Genomic DNA, 21,051 nt, shown 5'->3' with positions numbered 1-21,051 from the left:
ATTATAGATAATTACTTTTAATTATTTATTTATTGAGACTAATTTTGATTAGCTTATTTATTGTTATTATAACATAACTTTAAAATATAATTAATCGATTCAAAATAATTTATTATTATTAATAATAATAAACTATAATTAATTAAATTTAATAAAATATACTATTGTAGTATTTTATGCATGTCGTTTAAATTCATTTTTTTATTACTAATTTATCGTGATTATATACTATTTATAATATATATTTTTTATTTTAAAATATTTGATTATCGTACCAAGATTATATTTGAACACTAAATGATTTATTTAACTTTAATTAAATAAAATTTGGAGTCTAAATCTAAAAACTAATAAATATATTTTTTAATTTTATTAAAAATATAAAATTGAAGTTTGAATTAATTATTTAATAAGTGTTATTTGTATTTTTTAATATAAATTTTAAATTGGATTAATAAGTAATTAAAAATAAAAAAGGTTTAATTAATTTAATCATTTGACTTAAGCATGTTGGCATGCTTTTAATTAGGAAACAAGACATTTGTTGGCTGCCACGTGGCATCTCATAACACAATTACGGGCCACCGAATTTCGAATATTCGGATCCACAATTCCACGTCACTACCTTGATTTTACCGCCTGTTTTCCACCACAACGCGGAATCGTGAATTTCGACTTCTTTAAAAGAATATTTTAGTTTTAAATACTTTTTTTTTTTTAATTTCGATAACCATAAAAATTAGAAATTCCAATCTTTCACTCTAATAATTTATTTTTCATTTTATATTAATCAATTCTCATGAAAAATCAATTTTTAAATTTAACCGTATTTAAAATTAAATTTAAATCTAACATTTTAGTTAAATATACACCATTTATTTATTTAACCTATTCATTTTAAACATACAAATATAAATTTAAATTTAAATTTGATATATGTTGATACATAAATTTAGAACATAAATAGGATCGAAGGCAATGGAACTAACATCAGTGTGGTACTAAGCCCAGAAGCTCATTGCAAGTAACTGATGTTCTCTTACCCATTGACCAGATGAACATTTCATTATTCATACAACTATAATTGCAGTAATAGCTGCTCAATCAATATATCCTTCTACGTGTAAAGCCTCGCACTGATTGGAATGACCGATTCAAATATGGCTCACGGTTCGGCTCATGGGTTAGTCCAATTTTTAAAATGGTTATTCGTATCCAATCTATTGGCTCGAGCCGGTCAAACTTTGACTTGCTATGCTTGGTTTTTGAGCATGGGCTGAATTTGGACCGGATTTTGGGCTTAGACCCGTTTATGAAGCTTTGTGAAGGAATATCTCTGCCCGTTGAAATGGGCCGCTAATTCGGCCCATAATCGGAACCACGTGAGAAGTTTCCCGCCATTGTTTTTAATTGATTTCTCATTTGGAGTCTTGACACCTTCCAAGCTTGGAAATCATTCTTAGTTCTGTACTGCAAGCACAGCGATTATTGGTTGCGATTCGCGATCGTTCTTGTAGCTCTCAACCACGCCTGCAGTTCTGATTTAACAGTTGAAGAATTTTGACTTCTTAGTTTTCACGCGGAGAGTGTTTCAATCAAATGCGGCTGAAGATAAACAAGGCCTGCGATCTCAGCTCTATATCTGTTCTTCCTCCTCAATCCAGGTATGCATCTCTTCTTATTTATTTTCAACGTTATCTGTTGTTTGAGTTGCAAAAATTCATGGAAAACAATGCGCAAGGAAGTTTAGATTGCAATGTTGTTAGTAATCAGTAGCCTGACAGTTTTTTGTTTCTTTATTTCCCGTGCTTCTAGCCGTTTATCGGGATCCGAATTCTGAAATATATGGATTTCATTTTGATTCTACCTATGTTCTTGATGTTTCATAAGGAATTTATTGTGTCGGAGCTTTTAAGAGATTTACATTTTCAATACATTTTACTGCAGACATCGAAATTTTTACTTACGCAGCTTAGTTCGATTTATTCATCAATTGAATTGACTTCATTTTTGTTGATACAATGTTAAGTTACTTTAGGTTTTGACTAAGAATAATCAGATGACTAAGGATTTGAAGTATTCGGACTATAATCTTGTCGTGCAAACTCGATCCAATCTCTGCAGTTTTACGTCATTATGTTCGTATCTGTTCCAGAGGAAACGCAAAATATTCAAGGAAAACATGAAGTTTTTTTTTTAATGTAATATAAAATGAAAATATTAATGGTTTTGATGGTTTTTAGCAGGTCAAATGCGTTAACCACTGGGCAGCAAGCACCACAGTTGCGATCACAACCTTCGCAACAATCCTTTTCTCAGGGACTCTCATCTCTGCACGGCACGAATTCTCAATTCTCTCAGAACTCTTTTGATGAAGTCGTGACAAATGAACAGGTCAATCACTGTTTCTTCTCGGAATTCTCAATTCTCAATTCTCGCATATTACATCGTGATCACTATCTTTGAAAAAAAAAAATAGTTTACCCCTTATCAGTCCTTCGATTTTTCTTTATGGAGAATTTAGTAATATGCATCAAGGTCTTTGTATTATTTCCGTTTCCATGATGAAATTCCATCTTCACTTCTTGTTGTTCCAGCTTCAAGTCACCAGGTATTACAATTGTAAATAGGAGCCTTATGGGACTGTGTTCCATTTCAGGAGATGACCTTGTCTACTCCATCCCTTTTTAAAAACCTTTTTCCTACCAGTCTAGCCTTTTATGTGATTGCAGAGCCAAGAGGAATTATTTATCATGAAGGAAAAAAGAATTTTTCAACCAAGAAAAAAAAAAATCCCTTTGGAAACATCATAGCCACGATAACTTCGCATACCCTACTTACCTTGCAAAATGATTGACCACATAACTACACCTGATTTTTTACCAGTCATAACGGAAACAAAAAGTCGGCTGACATGATGAACTCAGTGAGCTGGCAGGTTTCGGTTATTCAGTTACACCTAAGCTTACGTTTATTTTACAATTTTATAATAACTAGCTTGCTACAATCAGTTACATAATAGGACTACTGAAAACACTCGTCATATCCACGTCATATCTTGAATTTGGCAGTTCAAATACCTCAAAATGTATCTCTCTCTATATATTACCTTTTTATAGATATAAGAGGGCCATGGTGAATGCTCTTAGTCTCTCATGCCATGAGGATCTGACTACGACATCGTATCAACTTGAAATAGAGTTTTATGATTGTAGTGTTCTTTCTGTTTTCATCTCTTATGACTTAACTTTGACGTACCATTCTGTTTGGCAGAGATTTAGCTCTCAAGACCGAGAAAATTCAATTAAGAAGAATTCTTTTTTTCCTCCTCTAAGTTATTCAAGAGAAGAATGCCAATTGCCACTCTCTAAATCTTCAACCAGTTTAACACAAAGATGGAAATCAACTCCACTGCCGGACTATAAGTGTAAGTTCACTCTCTTGGACTTGTAGTATGGACACAAACTATTTAAATAAGTTTGATCTCACAGTATGGTATAACTGTACAACCTTTATAATAATCGTCCCTTCATTTGTGATAAATTTTAGCTTTCCTTTTCAGGTCAAGTTGGTGAAGAACTTGACCGCCGCCTTGGAACTATAGAAAACTCATTGAACAAATTTGGAAAGATCCTGGATTCTCTTCACGGTGATATTCTGCATCTAAACCAAGGAATGAAGCAGATTTCTCTGGATGGTGAGCTTTGTAATCTCTCAAGCTGAAAAGTAAAATCCGAAGAGAAACTATGTACTAGTATTACTAGCTTGAAAAACACTTCCTTCGTTTAAACCTGATGTGTTTGTTTATCAAGTAGGAATAAGGTGATGAATATGCTTTACTTGAATTTCAATTCCTTCATAAAGTAGGATTAAAATTGCTATTTAAGAATGTGAAAGGGAAAGTGCCCGCATCAATAAGTAATTCTGACCTCAAAGTCATTGCTTTAAGGCCAAAAGCTTTGTCAAGCAATATGCTTATTTTTTTAAAAAAATTGCAGTCGAAGGCATATGGCAAAAGGTGATTGTTAACAGTAGCTTGCTGCAATCCATGGTAAATAGATCGATGCAATATTATACTGAGCATTAAGTTTGTTTATTGTTAATCACAATGTCTAATTTTTCCGAAGTTCAATGTCAGAACAAAGAGCACGATGACATGAAAGCTACCCTCGATGGAGGCTTCAAACTGATATCCGATCAACTTAAGAAGGATGCATACCAAGATAGGCTACATGAGATTTCTGATGTTCTTTCTGCATTGGAAAAACAAGTACAAGCATCTCAACTGAAATTAAAAAATGACTTCATCAGCATATTCACCCAAGAAATGAAGGTAAGTGCATGTCGTATCAAGTACTGCTATAAATGCACGATAAAAAGGATTCCCCCCCTAACTCTATTTCGATGAGATGAGGTGTTTATAAATTATGTATACATTCTTAAAAGTACCCCGCCTAAATGTTTGTTCTTAGATTGTTTTAACATTTCAACAAAATGCCACTTTGCAGTCACGTAACTTATTGGTTATTCTTCAATAACTTGTAGGCAATGGTCTGTACCTTGAAAAAACTCTTGCAGAAGTTTCCTCATCGCCCTATTGAATCTCCTGAGGTTCAGTTTCTTATTAGATATCGGTCAAATATTTTAAGCATTTGTTTCATTCTCAACTGTTCCTCATGGAAGTCTTTAATTGTAAATCTCAGAGTACCGCTTCTTTGGATGTCCCACAGCAAAAGCGTCGTCGATGTAAAATGTAATGAACCTCAGTTTTCTTAATAATTGGCTTGATTCCTAGTATATTCATGCATTTCATATTCAGACAGTTACCATTCTATCTTAAATGAATGAATTACTGATAATGGCCAATGGGTTTAAGATTGAATTGATGTATACTAATGTGGGAGTTGATCTTGTCCTTCTATTGCTCAAAAATAGAATTTCATGCAGTCTACGACATTTAGTGACCTGTAAAAGCTCGATGGTTTATTTCATTCCTGTATATTTTATGGTTCTGGTATACTGTAGTCTGGAAGTTCTCAAAGGAATTACTGTGCTATATTTGATTAACTTCTATCATTTGGCTTGTGGATATACGGTAAAAGAGAAGTTTTCACATTTTTCAGTAATGTTATCTTAATGTGGCATGAAAAACCATGGCAGCCACAATATGTTCTGGTGACCGTGATTGATTATGAATTACGGAATTATATGCATTGATCCTTTGTTCTTTAGCATCGTAAGTGATCTTACCTTTTCCACTTGATAACAGCCAATCTGCGTCTCCTGATGTTTGCATTCGAGCAACTGCAGTACAAACCGAGGAATTGGGAAGGTGGAAATCAGTAAAAGTAGGAAAGACGTTTTGCACTAGTACTGTGGTGAAAAAGGAAGATGCAAAGAAAGCAATTCCATTTTCTGAACAGGTAATGGTTTGAGTTTCATTATTTTTTCTGCCATCTCATTACATATATTACTGAAATTGTATGATTGTACTTTTTAAAGCAAATATTAACTTATTCCCTGATTATTGAATCCGAAATTTAAACTTATTATTCATTGAAGCGGGTAAAGATTTCTCCTTGAATATTAACAGCGCCTGGTGCTGGAAAGAGAATATAGAGTTATTGTTGATTCTGATGAGGAGATTGAAAGAAGTTTCTCCTGCTTAATTGAAGAGAAGAAAACAGGTGATTCCTGGAAATAAAGAATAAACTTCTAAATAATATAAGTCGTGTAAATTTAAAAATTGCCAACCATATCTTCTTTGCATGCAAATAGAGTAGTATGCAATTATTTTGAGACATGGACAAGACGGAACAAAGAAATAATAACATGTTCCTATTAAAATATTCTTTAAGACATGGACCTCTGCTGAGATCTTTATATATTTCTATTCATTCATGTGCTTAGAAGCTTTTCTTTAGAAGGACAAGATCCCGATGTTTGGTAGAGTAGGTGATATGAGATTTGAGTCAATCCTAAAATGATCTAACTGACGATATCGGTTTCATTTTTGGAATTCTATGCTAAAAAAGAGGAAAAGATTGGTCATTTATTTAGGCAGTCCGACATAATTGAGACATTTCCGAGTTTTTTTCTAGATGCGTTGGAACATGAGTTGAAATCGAGTCTGTCTGCCATAGATATTGGACACTGATACTGTTAGCTTTAGAGGAGCATTCATGGTTCATAAGAGACATTGGTGGGTGTCGAAAAAAACTTAGTTCAGTGAGAAAAAACAACGGGACATACTAAAAGATCAAGAAACAATGCGGTCCTGTAACAGTAATGTATAGAAAAAGGAAATTAGGGAACCGTTGTAGGAAAAAAAAAAAAAATTAGGGAACCCTTTCGCATGAAATTTTATTTTCAACTGTTCGGTTTGCTAGCACTATTCGATGTGCCTCATTTGGCTTTCAGATCAATCAGCGTTAATACTTCTATATGCTAGATTATAAGCTGAATATTAGTATTTTGTTTGATGTTATTTATATTAACGTGCATGACAAATGCTAGGAGAAGATGTCCGTTTCTATTCAATAGAAGACGCCAAGAAAGAAACTGATAGAATTTTAAGGAAAGCAAGAAGGCAGAAAAGAAAATACTGCAATCCTATAATTATTAATTGAAGGTACATTTCTGCTCTTACATTGCCCAATGATTTTGAATGTATACAGTTCTGGTCACTCATTTTATTTTCCCAAAATTATTGATTCATGGGAACAGTGTAGGAAAGGCTTAGTGAATTAACTACTAGGCAATACACACTCAAGTAATCCAACATTCTAATACGCAGTAGAGGATTATAATATAGTTACAGTGTCAGATCTCACATCGGTTGGAGAGGAGAATAAAACATTTTTTATAAGAGTGTGAAAATCACTCTCTAGCAAACGCGTTTTAAAAGTCTTAAGGAGAACTTTGAAAGGGAAAGCCCAAGAAGACCATATTTGCTAGCGGTGGGCTTGGACTATTACAAATGGTATTAGAGTCAGACACCGGGTAATGTGCCAGTGAGGAGGCTGAGCCCCGAAGGGAGTGGGCACGAGATGGTGTGCCAACAAGAACGCTGGGCCCTGAAAGGGGGTGGATCAAGAGATCCTACGTGATTGGGAAGGAGAACGAAACATTTTTTATACATGTTTTAAGTCCAAAGAAAACAATGCTAGCAGTAGCTAACATATTTCTAGAAATCACTCAGAATTAAAGATTTCTCACAATCTTTTGTTCTATTTGATCGATGCAGGAGAACATAAAATAAAACTAGAGAAAAAGAAGAAAGAGACGAAGGGAAATAGGGTAATAAGTAATTTGTGGGAAAATTAGGGATTGATATCCATAAGAATATTTGATAATCAAGGTTATCATTTATACACTACAAATATTAGAGCCTGAAATAAAACATTTTAAATCAACTCAGAATTGCTTAGTAATTGAAAGAATAGATTCAAGATACTAAAATTGAGACTTGGACGAATAGGATTCACTGGGATTGTTGCACCACATTCTTTTATTGATGGAGGAAGCCTTCATTATTCCTATTTTTTGTATCTATATCATGGAGATATTAATGGATAATATGCTTAGGAGTCGCTCTGCTCGTTGTTCTTGAATAGTAATTATCTTACAATTTTTTTACATATGAAATCCACTCAAACAAGATAACTTGAAGGCTGAAACAAACTTTATTATAATGATTTTTGATTTCACACAAACCTTTTCCTTTTCTCTTGTCTACCCTTCGTTGCAGGTGCAAGATGTCTCAGCTCGATCAGGATGGAAAAGCGCCTTTCTTCTAGGTAATTGGAACTTTATCTTGCTGTTGAATGCCCACTTTTACATGCTGCCCATTATGAATTATCCCTCTTTTCCCTTCCTCCTCCCACTTTGGAATCTCGACATAATACTACAATACTTTTTTCTTTTCTTTTCTTTTTTTGTTGGGGAAGGCTCTCTTGTAGGACATTACAATAAGTTCAGCCATGACCAGTTTTAGCTTTTCTTTGAAAAGAAGCAAAGCCGTTGATATTTGTTCCCCTTTTGTTTCGTGGGTTTGGGAATGGTGGGGTTTGAATAAGTGAAGTGTCGAGGAATCCCACGTCGGTTGATAAGGGGTTGATCATGAGTTTATAAGTAATACATCTCTATTGAAGTCTTTTGGAAAAATAAGAAACAAAGTCACGTGAGCTAATGGTCAAAATGGACAATATCATACTATTATAGAGGGTCGTAGTTCCTAACACGATCTCCATTACCAACCTTTTTTTTTCTTTTCTTTCCTTCTGGGGAAGCACATGCCCTACAGACAGGAGAGGTGCCCACTTCTGAGTCGTTTCACTGAAATTAACATAGCCCACTAACCAGATATTGTTGTCTGCCAGTCCCCCCAAGTCCCACCATGGATGTCTGGTTTACCAATAATACTCTGTTTCCTGCACCATAATGGTGTGTATGGTTTCAAAATCACGGGTCATTTTACAACTCATAATAAACTTCCGATTCTTGTCCATATTCAAATTTTGGTTTCGGTAGAATTAGAAATTGTGATTCCAAATAGTATATATGGTTGAGAGAAGTGTAGAGATATGCACCATGCAGTAAGCAGACTGGGAATGTGATTTTGGCGATGTGGTATAAAATAAAGTCGGGGGGACGGCATGTGAGCGTTGTTCGCCTCCACTTCTAGTTTTCTTCTCGAGTCATGAGTGGAATGGGTCTTGGAAGTTGGAACTTTTCCCCCCCTTTCCTCCAAGTCCAAACCTTCCAGAGATTCCATCCCTGTCTGCTAATGAAACAAATAATAATTTTGGCACTATTACGTCTATTTAGTTAATTAAAAAAAGAAATTATATGAAATATTCTTGATTTTGGAATATATTTCACCCTTAAATGATGAAAGATGAAAAATGAAATGGTAGCCAGCAAATATGTGTTAATATTATTTATATAATCAATTTTCATATCAATTAAATAAACATATCAATTTTTATATAATATTATTTATGTGTTAATATTGTTTTATATATTATTTGTGTTTTTTTATTTATTTTTTTTTTTTTTTGGAATAAATGTTAAAGTTTGAGGGTAAGAATGAAATATTTCAAAGTTTAGGGTATAATTGAAACTATAATTTAACATATTAAAATTGAATTAGATTTTTTTTATTCTAGTTTAACAATTGTTTGGTGAGGATCAAATTATCAATAAAATGTTAATGGACATCTATAAATAATTCAATTATTATTTATTTATTTATTTTACATATATTGTCTTCAACCTAGGGATGAAAAATTAAAACTTTTGCTTGTAAGGATGGTTTGTCTTAATAATATTTAGAATCATTTTTTTCTTTTGAAAATTTATAAGGTGTCTTTTTGTCAATATTATTAATAATGCACTTTAATATGCCCATTAGTTTTTTTTTTTTTTTTTTTTATCATGAAAATTTTGCTAAAGTTATTTAACGTACATTCGCATTAATTATAATTTAATGAATAAATTTCTCAAAATATAATAATATATTTATAGTAAAAGATTAATAATATATTTATCAAATCCTTAATAATATTAACACCTCGTGAGGGAAGAAATTTTATTATTTATTTTCTTTCACATGTCAATAGCATTTAATTTTATGCTATCTTAGTCATAAATGATTGTGAGGTTGTACAATGTGACTCGTGCTTTACTAATTGCTCAATACTAAATTATTATATGATGAATAAATATGAACGTGTCAATCTTATTGCTTAATTTACATGCAAGCACCCAAAACATGTAAAGTTTTTGTAAAAAGTTGACAAAATATACTAGTACAAAATAATAATAATAATAATAGTAATATTTTCTTCAAAATTAACAAAAATATAAATAAATGTTGAGGAGACATATCTTTAAAATTTAAATAAGGTTAAGTTGACTTTTATAAATAAATAGTATAATAACTCTTTAATTCATATAGCAAGCTACACACAAAATTTTTAAGGCTAAGGAAAGAAGTAATAAAAAAATATATACAAATTATTTTTGAGTTACATTTAAAATAGAAGAGCGCTATCGTAATTATATTTTAATTTTTTTTTTCAATATTAAATATGACTTTCGTATATTTTACATTAAATAAAGCTAAAGTCTAATAAATTATTTATAACAATATATTATATGGTCAAGACAATGTATATTGATCAATTTTTTTTTTCCTTTTTTTTTATTTTGCATTTTTTGCATTGTTCATGGATTTTACAACTATGGAATTTGAAATAAGTTACGAATAAAACAAAAATTTAAACAAAATTGATTTTTCTATAAACACCGTAGAAAAATCAATAATTTACACTATATTTGATTAGTATTGCTTTAACAAAAAAAAACATAGCAAATAAAGAGTGCTTAAAAAATTGGATCGGTTAGAAAATATTTTGTGGAATAAATAATATGATTATTCAAAAATAACTTTAATGTGATTAATAAAAAATATATTTAAAAAAATTAGAATAAATTTATAATTAATAAAATGATTTTTTTATTATAGTGCAACCAATCAAATATTCTTTAGAATACTTTTTTAAAGTGTAAGAATTAGGTTTGAATTGAATGATTAATAAAATTGAATTGATAATTTAATTTTAAATTCTTTTAGAATCAAATTAACTCATCAGCTTTGTTTAAATTCAAAGCTAAATCGATGTTTTTTTTTTATCTAAAATATAATAAACTAAAATTTAATTGAATATTTCAGCCTATTTTATATTTTTCATAAACCGGTGCTTTTAAATACGGTGTAACATTTTCCATTAAATGATTATTAAATTCATTTTGAATTAAATTATTTAATTATTATTATGGTTTGAATTCAAACTTAAATTTAAATATTTTGATATATAAAAAAAGGTATTTTAGTCTACAAATGTTTTTTTTTCAATATAGTATAAATATGTTATATGACAAAAACAATGGCTATAAATGTCTCTATTAATTATTAGTTTAATAATTTTCACTATTACAAATCAACCCTAAATAAAATATTTTTATTTTAATAAAAGCCAATTTGTAATTAATATATTTCATTAAAATTATCTTTCTTAAATCACTATCTTTATATAAATATAGTTTATAATTTTAAAAAAGCTAATTAATTATAGGTAATTGAAATTCCAATTAAATTTACATTCTCATATTTCAACTTATAATAATAATAATAATTAGTGTTTTGCCCAAAATCAAAGAGTAAAAAGAATCTGGTGGGACCCAAAGCTAACGTAGGCGGGCCCATTTAGTCCACGTAGGCCCAAGGGCTCCTCACATGCAATTCACTCCTCCAAATTTATTTTTTACTTATTTATTTATTTATTACTTATCTTTTTATTTTTTTTATTTTTTTTATTTATTACTTTTTTATTTACTTATTTATTTGTGTTAATAGCTTTGCCTTCAACTTTAAGCACAATATTGCTTCCTCTTCACTAAACTTTGATTTTTCATTATTAGGTTTTTTTTCGATCATCACCATGGTAAATCGGTGACACGAAGATTTTTAGTCCTCTACTCTACCAACTAAGAGATATTGGCCATTTTCGACACGTTGTTTTTATTTTTATATTAAATTTGAACCGGTATCACGAAGATTTTCAGTCCTCTACTCTACCAATGGAGCAATACTGACCATTTCCGACACATTATCTTTATTTTCAAAGCAAATTTGAACCGATGTCACGAAGATTTTCAATCCTCTGCTCTACCAATTGAGCAAAACTAACCATTTCATTTTCGACATTATCCTTATTTTCATAGCAAATTTGAACCAGTGACATGAAGATTTATAGTCCGTAAATTTTAGACTAAATATCGTTATTTACTAACGTTAAAGGTAATTTTGAACTTAATCAAATATCTCGAAACAATCTAAAATTCTAAACGCAAGAGCTCAAAAGACTAAACATCGTTCTCTAACCTTACTGACTTCTCTTTGTCAAGTAAACCCCGTCCTTTTTTTAGTAAATTTTCAAATTTATTATTTTATTGAATGTAAATGGGAAGCACTTTTCTTTTTTTCAATAGTCATATGCCATAAATAAAGACCACTCGAGCGCAGAGCCAATTTCGTGTTTGATTAATACCAAAATTACCCTCTACAAACATTTATATTATTTATTTATAGAAAAATGAAAACTATATAAAGGGACAACATTATGTTTTTTTTTTTTTCGACATATCATGATTGTCTTGTTTTTTTAAAAAAGAATCTAAATTATTAGTGCATTTGGTAGAGTGTCTCCTAATTTTTTAGGTAATTTAGTTGGAAATAATGAACCATGATTAATAATTTACAAGGAAATAAAGTTTATTCATAGAAATCATAATAATTATTATTTCAATATTTTTAGTAAATGGGTGGTTTTGAGTCATTTCACAATCATAATAATTATTATTTTTCCACCCATCATAAAATATAAAACATCAAAATAAATTTAACAATAATTCATACGCGAAAAAACATAATTTATAAAAATTAAAATTTTAATATTTCAACCTAATCTATCCCATATTTATTTATAAAGTAGTATGTACACATATGCGCACGTGCACACAATAAAATATTAGATATTTATATTTTTATATAAAAATGAGATAGAGTGGCATGGTGTCGAGGACGGGGACGAGAACATACAATATAATTCCTGTTCTCGATTACATTTAGCTAGTCGAAATAAATCCTTTACCACAGTCTCAATTATATTAAAAAAAATAATAAAATTAATCTAAAATAAACTTTTGGCAAATTTTTATTATTTTATAATTTTAAATTTTTAAGGGTTGTTTCGTTAATCTTGGTGGATATATTATTTAAAAAAAAAAATACATATTTTTACATTTTTTAAAAGAAAAATCCAGCTCAACGCGCCAGATCATGCCACGTCACCCTATGCTTTCATTATTTTGCCCTATGGTATGCCAATTAATATTATTAATACATTAAAAGAATAAATTTCAAGAAATTAATTTAATATATATTACCTAAAAGATGCGAAAAGTTCTGAAATGTCTGCAGATTCAATCACAATTTCCCATCCTTCACGCAAATAATAACAATGAAAAATAATTCATTAAAAATACCAATAATAATTATTAAATTAAAAAAGAAACCCATTAAAATTCCCAAAAAAATTATATATATATATGGGCAAAAATTTATTATATATTCAATTCCACCTCAGCATAAAATAATATAAAATATAATTTTAAAAAAATAAATAATAATAGATTTATTACCTTATAATTATATATTTTTATTTTGAAAAACTATTTATTTTCTAGAAAATAAATTATGATTTATATTTGATAATCACATCATATACCTTATATTATTATTATTAAAGATATCAATGATACGACACAAAAAATTACATTTATAATATATTATATACTAATAAATCGATGATAATCTATACATTGAATATATTAATTATCCATCACGGATGTATAAGGGAAGATTTTGTCATATTTGTAAATAATTTTTTATTGATTTACCTTAAAAAAAATACTATATTATAACTCAGATATATATATATATATATATTGAAAATATATTTTGTGTACACTCTACGCAATGGCTTTATTTTGGGCTTTCCAAAATGTTTTATTACCAATGGAGATAGTATTTCACAATCATTCCGTAATTAGCCGACCCTCTTCAAGTACTTTTTGACTTTAAAATAATTATTTTAAACTTTTAATTTTTCAATATAATATCTATTAAAAAATATTACAATTAGAATCTCAAAATTAACTACTTTTAATATATATATATATTGAAAATATATTTATATGAAACGGGCTGCAGAAATTAGATAACTAGAAGTATAATCCCGTCTCCGGCCACATTTATTTAATCGATAGAAAATACTTCTCACTCTAATTTAGTTAAATAATAACAGAAGTTGAGTTGGTTTAATTGGTTTAACCATTAATTTAAATTTTACAGAAGTTGAGTTGGTTTAATTGGTTTAACCATTAATTTAAATTTTTGTTTTTAAGAGAAAAAATGTTAATTAGTAAAATATTTATTTACTAATTTTAATAACTTTTAATATATATTAAAAAAAATCACAAATGGTGAAAAATAAACGACTAAAAAGGAATTATAAAATTAAATAAAAAGAAAAATGTATATTTTAAAATTAAAAATAAATTAATTTATTTGATTGATAAACTTTTAATAATAGACTAGGATTCAACTAATACAACCTTTACAGGTCAAAATAATATTAGAAAATTAGATTATACTTTTAATTAAAAAATACAAATTTAGAAAATAATTATTACTTAATAAAATATGATTGCTAAAATTCCACTCTCATTAAAGAAGTAAAGAAAAGGAAAAAGAAAAAGAAAAAAAAAAAGAATTAGTCTGCAGTTTGTCAACTCAGACGCTCAAGCTATCCATTTGTCCAGAGCTCCCCTGCAATGGCGTCCGAGAGAAAGAAGGAGAAAAATGAGAAGTGGCTATGGTGATGAGCTTGATTGAACGTTGGCAACAGCGAAGAAGAAAAACAGAGTGCAATGGCCATGGCAATGGCAGCCCAAGCTTTTCTTCCATAGAAAGCTCGCTTGCTGTGTGGGTGGTGGGCCAACCACAACTGTCATCTATTCCTTACACTTTCACCCAACACCATCACCATCTTTTCTCTCTCTCTTTCCCTTTCCTTTTCTATCTCTCTTTCTCTTACCATTGTCAAATCTTTCCCCTATTCTGGTTCTTCTTTGCTTTCTTTTTCCTTCTTTTTCCTCCATGTCTTTAATGACGGCCGATATGCGAATTCTATGCGGAAAGATAGAGAGTCGGTGATGGATGAGCATCTGGTCCTCTTTTTTACTGGTTGTCGAGAGAGATTACTACATTTTAAAAGTCTTCTAGTTGTTGCTGTTGGTTTTGTTCTTCGTGTGGTCGGTGGAATTGCTGAAAATTTTGGACATCGAGAGCGGGGGTGGGGTGTGGTGTGTTCGTTCTAAAGTGGAGTGTGATGTTTTGGACTTTCTGTGATGGATTTGGAGTAAATTTAGTTAAACTTCGATCGATTTCATTTCGATTTGGAGAGTTTAATCGCATTTCTGAAGTTTTCGTTAAGGTTTTTGAATCGGTTCGAGATAATTGTGAAAGTGTACTGAATCAGAAGATACTAGAATTTGAGTTCTAATGCTTCTGATCAACCTCTGATAAGAAGAAATTGAGGAAAATATATTATGAAATCTTCGAGTTCATGAATTTTCATTTTGGAGATAATGTTCCCTCAGTTATCTTTTCTTCCAAGAAAACTACGAATCTCTCGATATTCTAAGATTTTGCTGAATTTCTGGGCACGTTACAACGCTTCGATCCGATTCCTTGCCATTTCAAGAAGCCGTGACTAAATTTTGCTGTGTCCGCCCGATTGGTCATCTAGATTCCATGCCTGTTTTTCGTCACACTGGATTTCTCAGGGTCAGCTCTCGAGGTTAGCTTGTCGGTGAATTTTCCGGCGAAACGAAAGCAAGAAATTCCGTTTGTAATCGTTTTCTAAGCTGTTTTATTCTTCGTTCCTGTTATCAGAGTTCATGCAACCATATTAGAGAAGAAAAATTTGGACGGAATCTTTGAAGAAAATGGGGAAGAATTCCAAAAGAATTATGGTTCGTTATGAGAAGGATCAGAGGGGCTGTATGTGGGGTTTGATTAGTTTATTTGATTTCCGCCATGGCCGCGCCTCCAGGAAGCTATTAGCAGACAAGAAGCGTCCTGGCAGGCAATCTGTTGGTAAGAATACTATTTTTCTTCTTCAGATTTTTCGTAGATCGAAAGATTTTAGGCTTTGTTGACGTTGAATTTCAACTTTTGACCTGCAAATTTCTTGTTGATCAAATTTCCTTGCGGATTGTTCTTTGGAGAATCATGATATCTTGAGTTTCAATTCTTTGGTAGTTTTAGCTTTCTTTTTCCCCTGTTTTTTCACCTGCTGCCTAGAATCTTTGTGTATATGCGAAAAACTGCAATAAATTCCTCCTTGAACTGCGTTGTTGCATGCTCCCTGAACCTTCCATTTGAACAGCTACATTTAGAGTTATGAAATTGTTGTGATTAAACACTATCATCATAATTTTGCTAGTGGCTGGGTTTAATTGCTAAGATTTCATTCGTTTGAAAGTATAATTGCAACAATCTTTATAATGTGTGGGTGATTAAGGGTTTAGGGTTTAATAGTTGTAGAACTTACTTGTATAGTTCATGTGCATTTTTCAAATTGCAAGTAATGGAGTTATAACGATAGAGTTTAATTGTAATCATATGTTTTGGTTAATTGCTTAAATTGATGTGTAACAACCCAAGCTCACCGCTAATAGATATTGTCCGCTTTGGCCCGTTACGTATCGCCGTTAGCCTCACGGTTTTTAAAACCCGTCTTCTAGGGAGAGGTTTCCACACCCTTATAAAGAATGTTTTGTTCCTCTCTCTAATCGAGGTAGGATCATACAATCCACCCCCTTCGGGGCCCAACGTCCTTGTTGGCACACCGTCCGGTGTGTAGCTCTAATACCATTTGTAATAGCCCAAACCCACCGCTAGCAAGTATTGTCCTCTTTGGCGGTGGGCTTGGGCTTGGGCTGTTACAAATGTTATCGAAGTCAAGTCACCGAACGGTGTGAGCCACTAGTCGGAGTAGGACTAGACCCTCTCCAGAGTAGATGCGTTTTAAAAACCTTGAGGAGACAATACCTGCTAGCGGTGGGCTTGGGCTGTTACATGATGATTCGAAGCTCAAGAGTGATTTGTGCTTTCTCAATGTGCATGGTATTTTGTTGGAAATGCAGCGTCACTTGGTGCTGAAGCTTCTCTTTCTTCAGCAGGTACTGGAAATTCAAGAAATAAGTTTGAGATTTTGGCTAATCTGGATGAAGATTGTAGTGTTACTTTGGTAAGTTTTCTCTATGCAGAACATTTTCTAGCAGAGTGAATATTTGGTTTATGATCTAATTGATTGGATGCTGTGATTTTCTCAGAACAGGGAAGAGTGTAAGACAGTAGACATTGGAAAGCCCAGTGTCAAGAAACTCATAGAAGAAGAGATGTTCAATGAGCTGGACGCGAAGAGAATCGAGCATGAACACTCAGGCCACTTAAAGATGAATGACCCGAAGAAAGTGAAGAAGAGTCGGAAGAAAAGCCGTGATATCGATGCTGATTCGTTTAATGCTGCGGAGTATTTGAAGGAACAAAGTGTTAATAATCTTCCTGTTGATGTGATGCTAAAGGAGATCTACAGTCAAATCCATCGGAAGAACACGAGTGACATGAAGTTTGACCCGAACGACAAAGCAGATATGCAATCAAATGAGTTCCTTGCTGATTTAGAACAAAAAATGGTTGATGCACTTAAGGAATATTTTGGCCAGAAGTTCGATATTGGGAAAGATTTCACTAAAATTCAGAAAGTTCAACACTCGAGAGAGATCATGGATGCACTTCAGATTCCCCATTCTGATGACAAGCTAGTTCACGAACTCGCACAAAACCCGAACTCTGTGTTACTCAAGTACATTAGAAATTTGCACGATTTGTCGATAGAAAAAGACATGGAACCCAAGTCACACGAGTTCAGTGAAGTTAGCCAGTCTGAGGAGATTGTTGATCATAAGCAACGTTTATTTTTCAAGAGAAAGGTCAAGAATCCGGGAAGGAACGTATCCAAAGGGAACGAAAATTCTGATGCGTCGAGTAAGATTGTAATCTTGAAGCCAGGGCCAAAAGGTTTGGTGAATTCTGAGGCTGATAGCATTCATCCATCAGTCCAAAATTCTACTGCTAACGATAAAACGAAAGTGCAGAACGAGAGGGCCGGTTCAAACTTTTTTCTTTCAGGAATCAAGAGGAAATTTAGATATGCTATGGGAAAAGATCACCATGAACACTCTGCTTATGGTTCAGATAGATTTTCTTGTGATCATCACAGTACAAAGGAGAGTGAAGAGGGTGTTCATAAGGAAGATAGTGCAAGAAATTCTACCAGCAAGGACCACTTTTTTATTGAAAGAATTTCCAGGCCTTCCACTGATAGCAAGAGAAGGGAGAAGGCTGGAAAACTCAAAAGCTTGGAAATTAATCAAGATTTGGGAAATGTTTATAACGGTAGGAGAAGCTCGTCTAATATTTATGTCGAGGCAAAGAAACATCTTTCCGAGATGCTTAGCAGTGGGGATGAAAGTGTAGACTTTTTAAGGGGACATGTGCCGAAGACCCTCGGACGGATTCTATCTCTTCCTGAGTATAGTTTTTCTCCCATTAGCAGTCCTAAAATGGACTGCAAGCTCAGTCCAGTAACTTCAGAGAAGAGAGTTTCTGTTGGTAGCCGACTTTTAAATGTTGATGAAATTACCCCGTTGCTCAAGGGCGAAAATGACGATACCCCAATCAGTGTGCAGCCTCCAACTGATGATAACCACGATATGAAGAGCGATATCGTTGATCAAAGTATAAGGGAAGAAGCTGTGAGTTCTAGTACTAATGGGAAGATTTCTGAAGGTATGTATCTCTGAATGGTCCAATGCATTGGATTGGCCAACCTTTTAGTGTTGTTTATCAATCCTTGATGTTCACTAATAAACGTGCAGGTGATATTGAGATTCTGAAGGTAAATGAAATTGCAGTCCATGAGGAGAGTAGTGTTTTGGAAGCTCCCTCTGGCTCAAGTGAATATTCTCTTTTGAGAGAAGATCAGAATGGTGAAATGGCCGACGATGCATGCGATGAGAGAACTGTTTCTTATGTTCCCTCCGACCCGATTGCTTCTTCCCCTATCAGAGAAGGCCACGATAATGACACACCAGACATGGGCGACGACAAACCTTCAATGAGCTTGTCCCAAGTAATATATCTTCTAACTTTCGTGTTTATATCTCGTCGTTTGTCTTACTATAAGTCTATCACATAACCGTAAGGTGAATTAGTTTATGATACATCTCATGCTGATGAAATTCCAAGGTGTAATGATAAGCCAGCTTCAGTGTTTATTGAAGCATTTTGCTTAAACTGTTTATTCTGTTTAGGATTCGTCTGAAGAAAATCAACTGTCTCCATCTCGATCGGCATCGTCTTCTAGCTCACCTACACAAGGGAAGGCTGTTGGAGATTTAGATGGTGTTTCCGATGTTCCAGAGCGGCCGAGCCCTGTTTCAGTTCTTGAGCCATTATTTGTAGATGATAACCTGAGCCCTCTGCATGCCATGGCTTTGCCTGGTAGGCACTAAGAACAGCGCGGAGTTTATCCGTGTTTTTCGTATTTCATTTTTTATCTATTCCAGTAGTTACCCTGGCTAATATCAGTGTATTCAATCAGCAGGGTTGCCAGTCCAACCAGTGCATATTGAATTTGAAGAACGCGAACCTGCAGAAACCGATAAGGCTAACGTCACGAAATCGTTAAAGGAAGATAAGGAAGTGATTTTTGACTATGTAAAGGCAGTGCTGTTGGCATCTGGACTTAGCTGGAACCAAATCTGTGGAAAGTGGCTCTCTTCAGAACAGCTTCTTTACTTGTTACTACTCGACGAGATAGAACTTTTCCCAAACCAGCTGTGCTCCGACCAGCAGCTCCTCTTTGACTGTATTAATGAAGTACTTGCTGACTTTTGTCAAAGCTATCCGCCATGGTTCTCGTTCATACAACCTTGTCTACGGTCCGAATATCTGCTCGAGATTTGTGAAGGAGTATATTGGCATCTTCTTCCAATGCCACAGCCCCTTACATTGGACCACCTTGTCAGGAAGGACATGAGCAGAACCAGAACATGGATGAACCTTCATTCTGATGCTGAAACCGTCGGTACCGAGACGTGTCAAGCCATATTCGAAGATTTATTGGACGATACCGTATTCAGCTGCGTGTATGATAGTTCAGAATTCGACGTCGGATTTGGCATGGAGACTGAAAACATGAGTGATGACTTTTAAAGAATTGCACATCTGGTAAAATAATCAACTTGGGAGGACCCCTTCCCCTTGATGAACTATAATATGACTGAGCTTTTGCTAACCTAGTCTCCTCAGATCTGTGTAGATATGGCTAGCTCCATAACCATGGCTTTTCTGGCCTTCCGTGCTCGTTCTAGTCGTCGAACTACTAATGCCTTCGACGGAGAAGGTTTAAAAGTTTGGTCGTAGCTGAAACACAGAGTTTGGTCCTTCATATCTGTCTTTTACAGCTGACATATATCATCTGCGGGATCGGGAACGAGATTCGTATAGTTATCGTATTGTAGGTGGCGCCATCCTTTGTAGATCTTGTAGAGTTTCGTGTGTTATATTAGTCGAGGAAGTCGATATCGTGTGGTTTGATTCATTGATTTTTCTCTTTTCTTTTCTGGTTTCGGTTGTGAGAATTGCTCCTTTTTTCTTATAAGTATGTAATAAAGTGCGTTCCCTTTTCATGCAGTCGAGATTTGAACGGTAACCAATAAGGATTCAAACATCTAACTAGTTCAGATATTTTTGATTTAATAAGATTTGGTCGGTTTTATTAGGATGTTTGAATTTGTTGGTTTGGTTAGTTCAAATTTTGCTATTTGTTTTTCACGTTCATCTAACCTTCGATAACCCACAACGTTTTCGAGAAAAAAATTAAAAAAAGTGACGGAGATGGTGTGATGTGTGATGTCCCACGTTAGTTAGGTAAGAGAACAAACTACCATTTATAAGGGTTTGTAAACCTTCCCCTTGTTGATACGTTTTAAAGCTTTGAGTGGAAGCCCGAATGGAAAAGCCCAAAAAAGACAATATTTGCTAGCAGTGGATCTAGCCGTTACAAATGGTATCAGAGCCTCACATCAGACGATGTGCCAGCCTTCTCGTTCTTCCTCGAAGGGGGTAGACACAAGACAGCGTGCCGGTAAGAACGCTGGGCTCCAAAGGGGTGGATTTGGGGGCATTCCACATCGATTGGAGGAAGGAAAGAGTGACAGCGAGGATGTTGGGCCCCAGAGGGGAAGGAGAATAAACCACCATTTATAAGGCCGTGGAAACCTTCC

At 33.1% G+C, this 21,051-nt stretch overlaps 2 protein-coding genes and 1 long non-coding RNA gene across 11 annotated transcripts; 2 read left to right on the top strand and 1 right to left on the bottom strand.

Moving 5' to 3' along the window:
* The first annotated feature begins 1,454 nt into the window (after positions 1-1,454).
* LOC111473283 (protein PAIR1-like) lies at positions 1,455-7,779 on the top strand. 4 transcript variants are annotated; one of them, XM_023118829.1, is made up of 12 exons: positions 1,455-1,664; positions 2,247-2,394; positions 3,274-3,427; positions 3,563-3,697; positions 3,999-4,051; positions 4,139-4,333; positions 4,546-4,611; positions 4,704-4,753; positions 5,270-5,423; positions 5,594-5,687; positions 6,517-6,631; positions 7,751-7,779. In XM_023118829.1, the coding sequence occupies exons 1-11, from the start codon at positions 1,600-1,602 to the stop codon at positions 6,627-6,629; spliced, it is 1,227 nt and encodes a 408-aa protein (XP_022974597.1). In that variant the 5' UTR covers positions 1,455-1,599; the 3' UTR covers positions 6,630-6,631; positions 7,751-7,779. The 4 variants fall into 4 exon arrangements, with proteins under 4 accessions (XP_022974597.1, XP_022974596.1, XP_022974598.1 ...); XM_023118828.1 differs by having other exon boundaries at positions 2,244-2,394; XM_023118830.1 differs by lacking the exon at positions 3,999-4,051 and having other exon boundaries at positions 2,244-2,394; positions 4,128-4,333.
* Positions 4,214-7,827, bottom strand: LOC111473289. Its single transcript, XR_002715629.1, has 4 exons — positions 7,717-7,827; positions 5,251-5,304; positions 4,560-4,606; positions 4,214-4,285 (listed from the first exon to the last, which is right to left on the bottom strand). It is a non-coding gene; the product is annotated as an uncharacterized LOC111473289 (long non-coding RNA).
* A 6,595-nt stretch (positions 7,828-14,422) lies between these two features.
* Positions 14,423-20,458, top strand: LOC111473277. 6 transcript variants are annotated; one of them, XM_023118821.1, is made up of 8 exons: positions 14,423-15,491; positions 15,587-15,790; positions 16,876-16,946; positions 17,032-18,550; positions 18,640-18,893; positions 19,075-19,264; positions 19,365-19,973; positions 20,084-20,458. In XM_023118821.1, coding segments are annotated over exons 2-8 (2,796 nt in total). In that variant the 5' UTR covers positions 14,423-15,491; positions 15,587-15,639; the 3' UTR covers positions 20,086-20,458. The 6 variants fall into 6 exon arrangements, with proteins under 6 accessions (XP_022974589.1, XP_022974588.1, XP_022974587.1 ...); XM_023118820.1 differs by having other exon boundaries at positions 20,074-20,458; XM_023118819.1 differs by having other exon boundaries at positions 16,879-16,946; positions 19,365-20,458.
* The last annotated feature ends 593 nt before the right edge of the window (positions 20,459-21,051 follow it).

The sequence above is a fragment of the Cucurbita maxima genome, unplaced genomic scaffold (assembly GCF_002738345.1).
Source record: "Cucurbita maxima cultivar Rimu unplaced genomic scaffold, Cmax_1.0 Cma_Scf00113, whole genome shotgun sequence".
Lineage (NCBI taxonomy): Eukaryota > Viridiplantae > Streptophyta > Magnoliopsida > Cucurbitales > Cucurbitaceae > Cucurbita > Cucurbita maxima.
The sequence above is the reverse complement of the archived record's forward strand: the minus strand, read 5'-3'. Positions and strand labels throughout refer to the sequence as shown.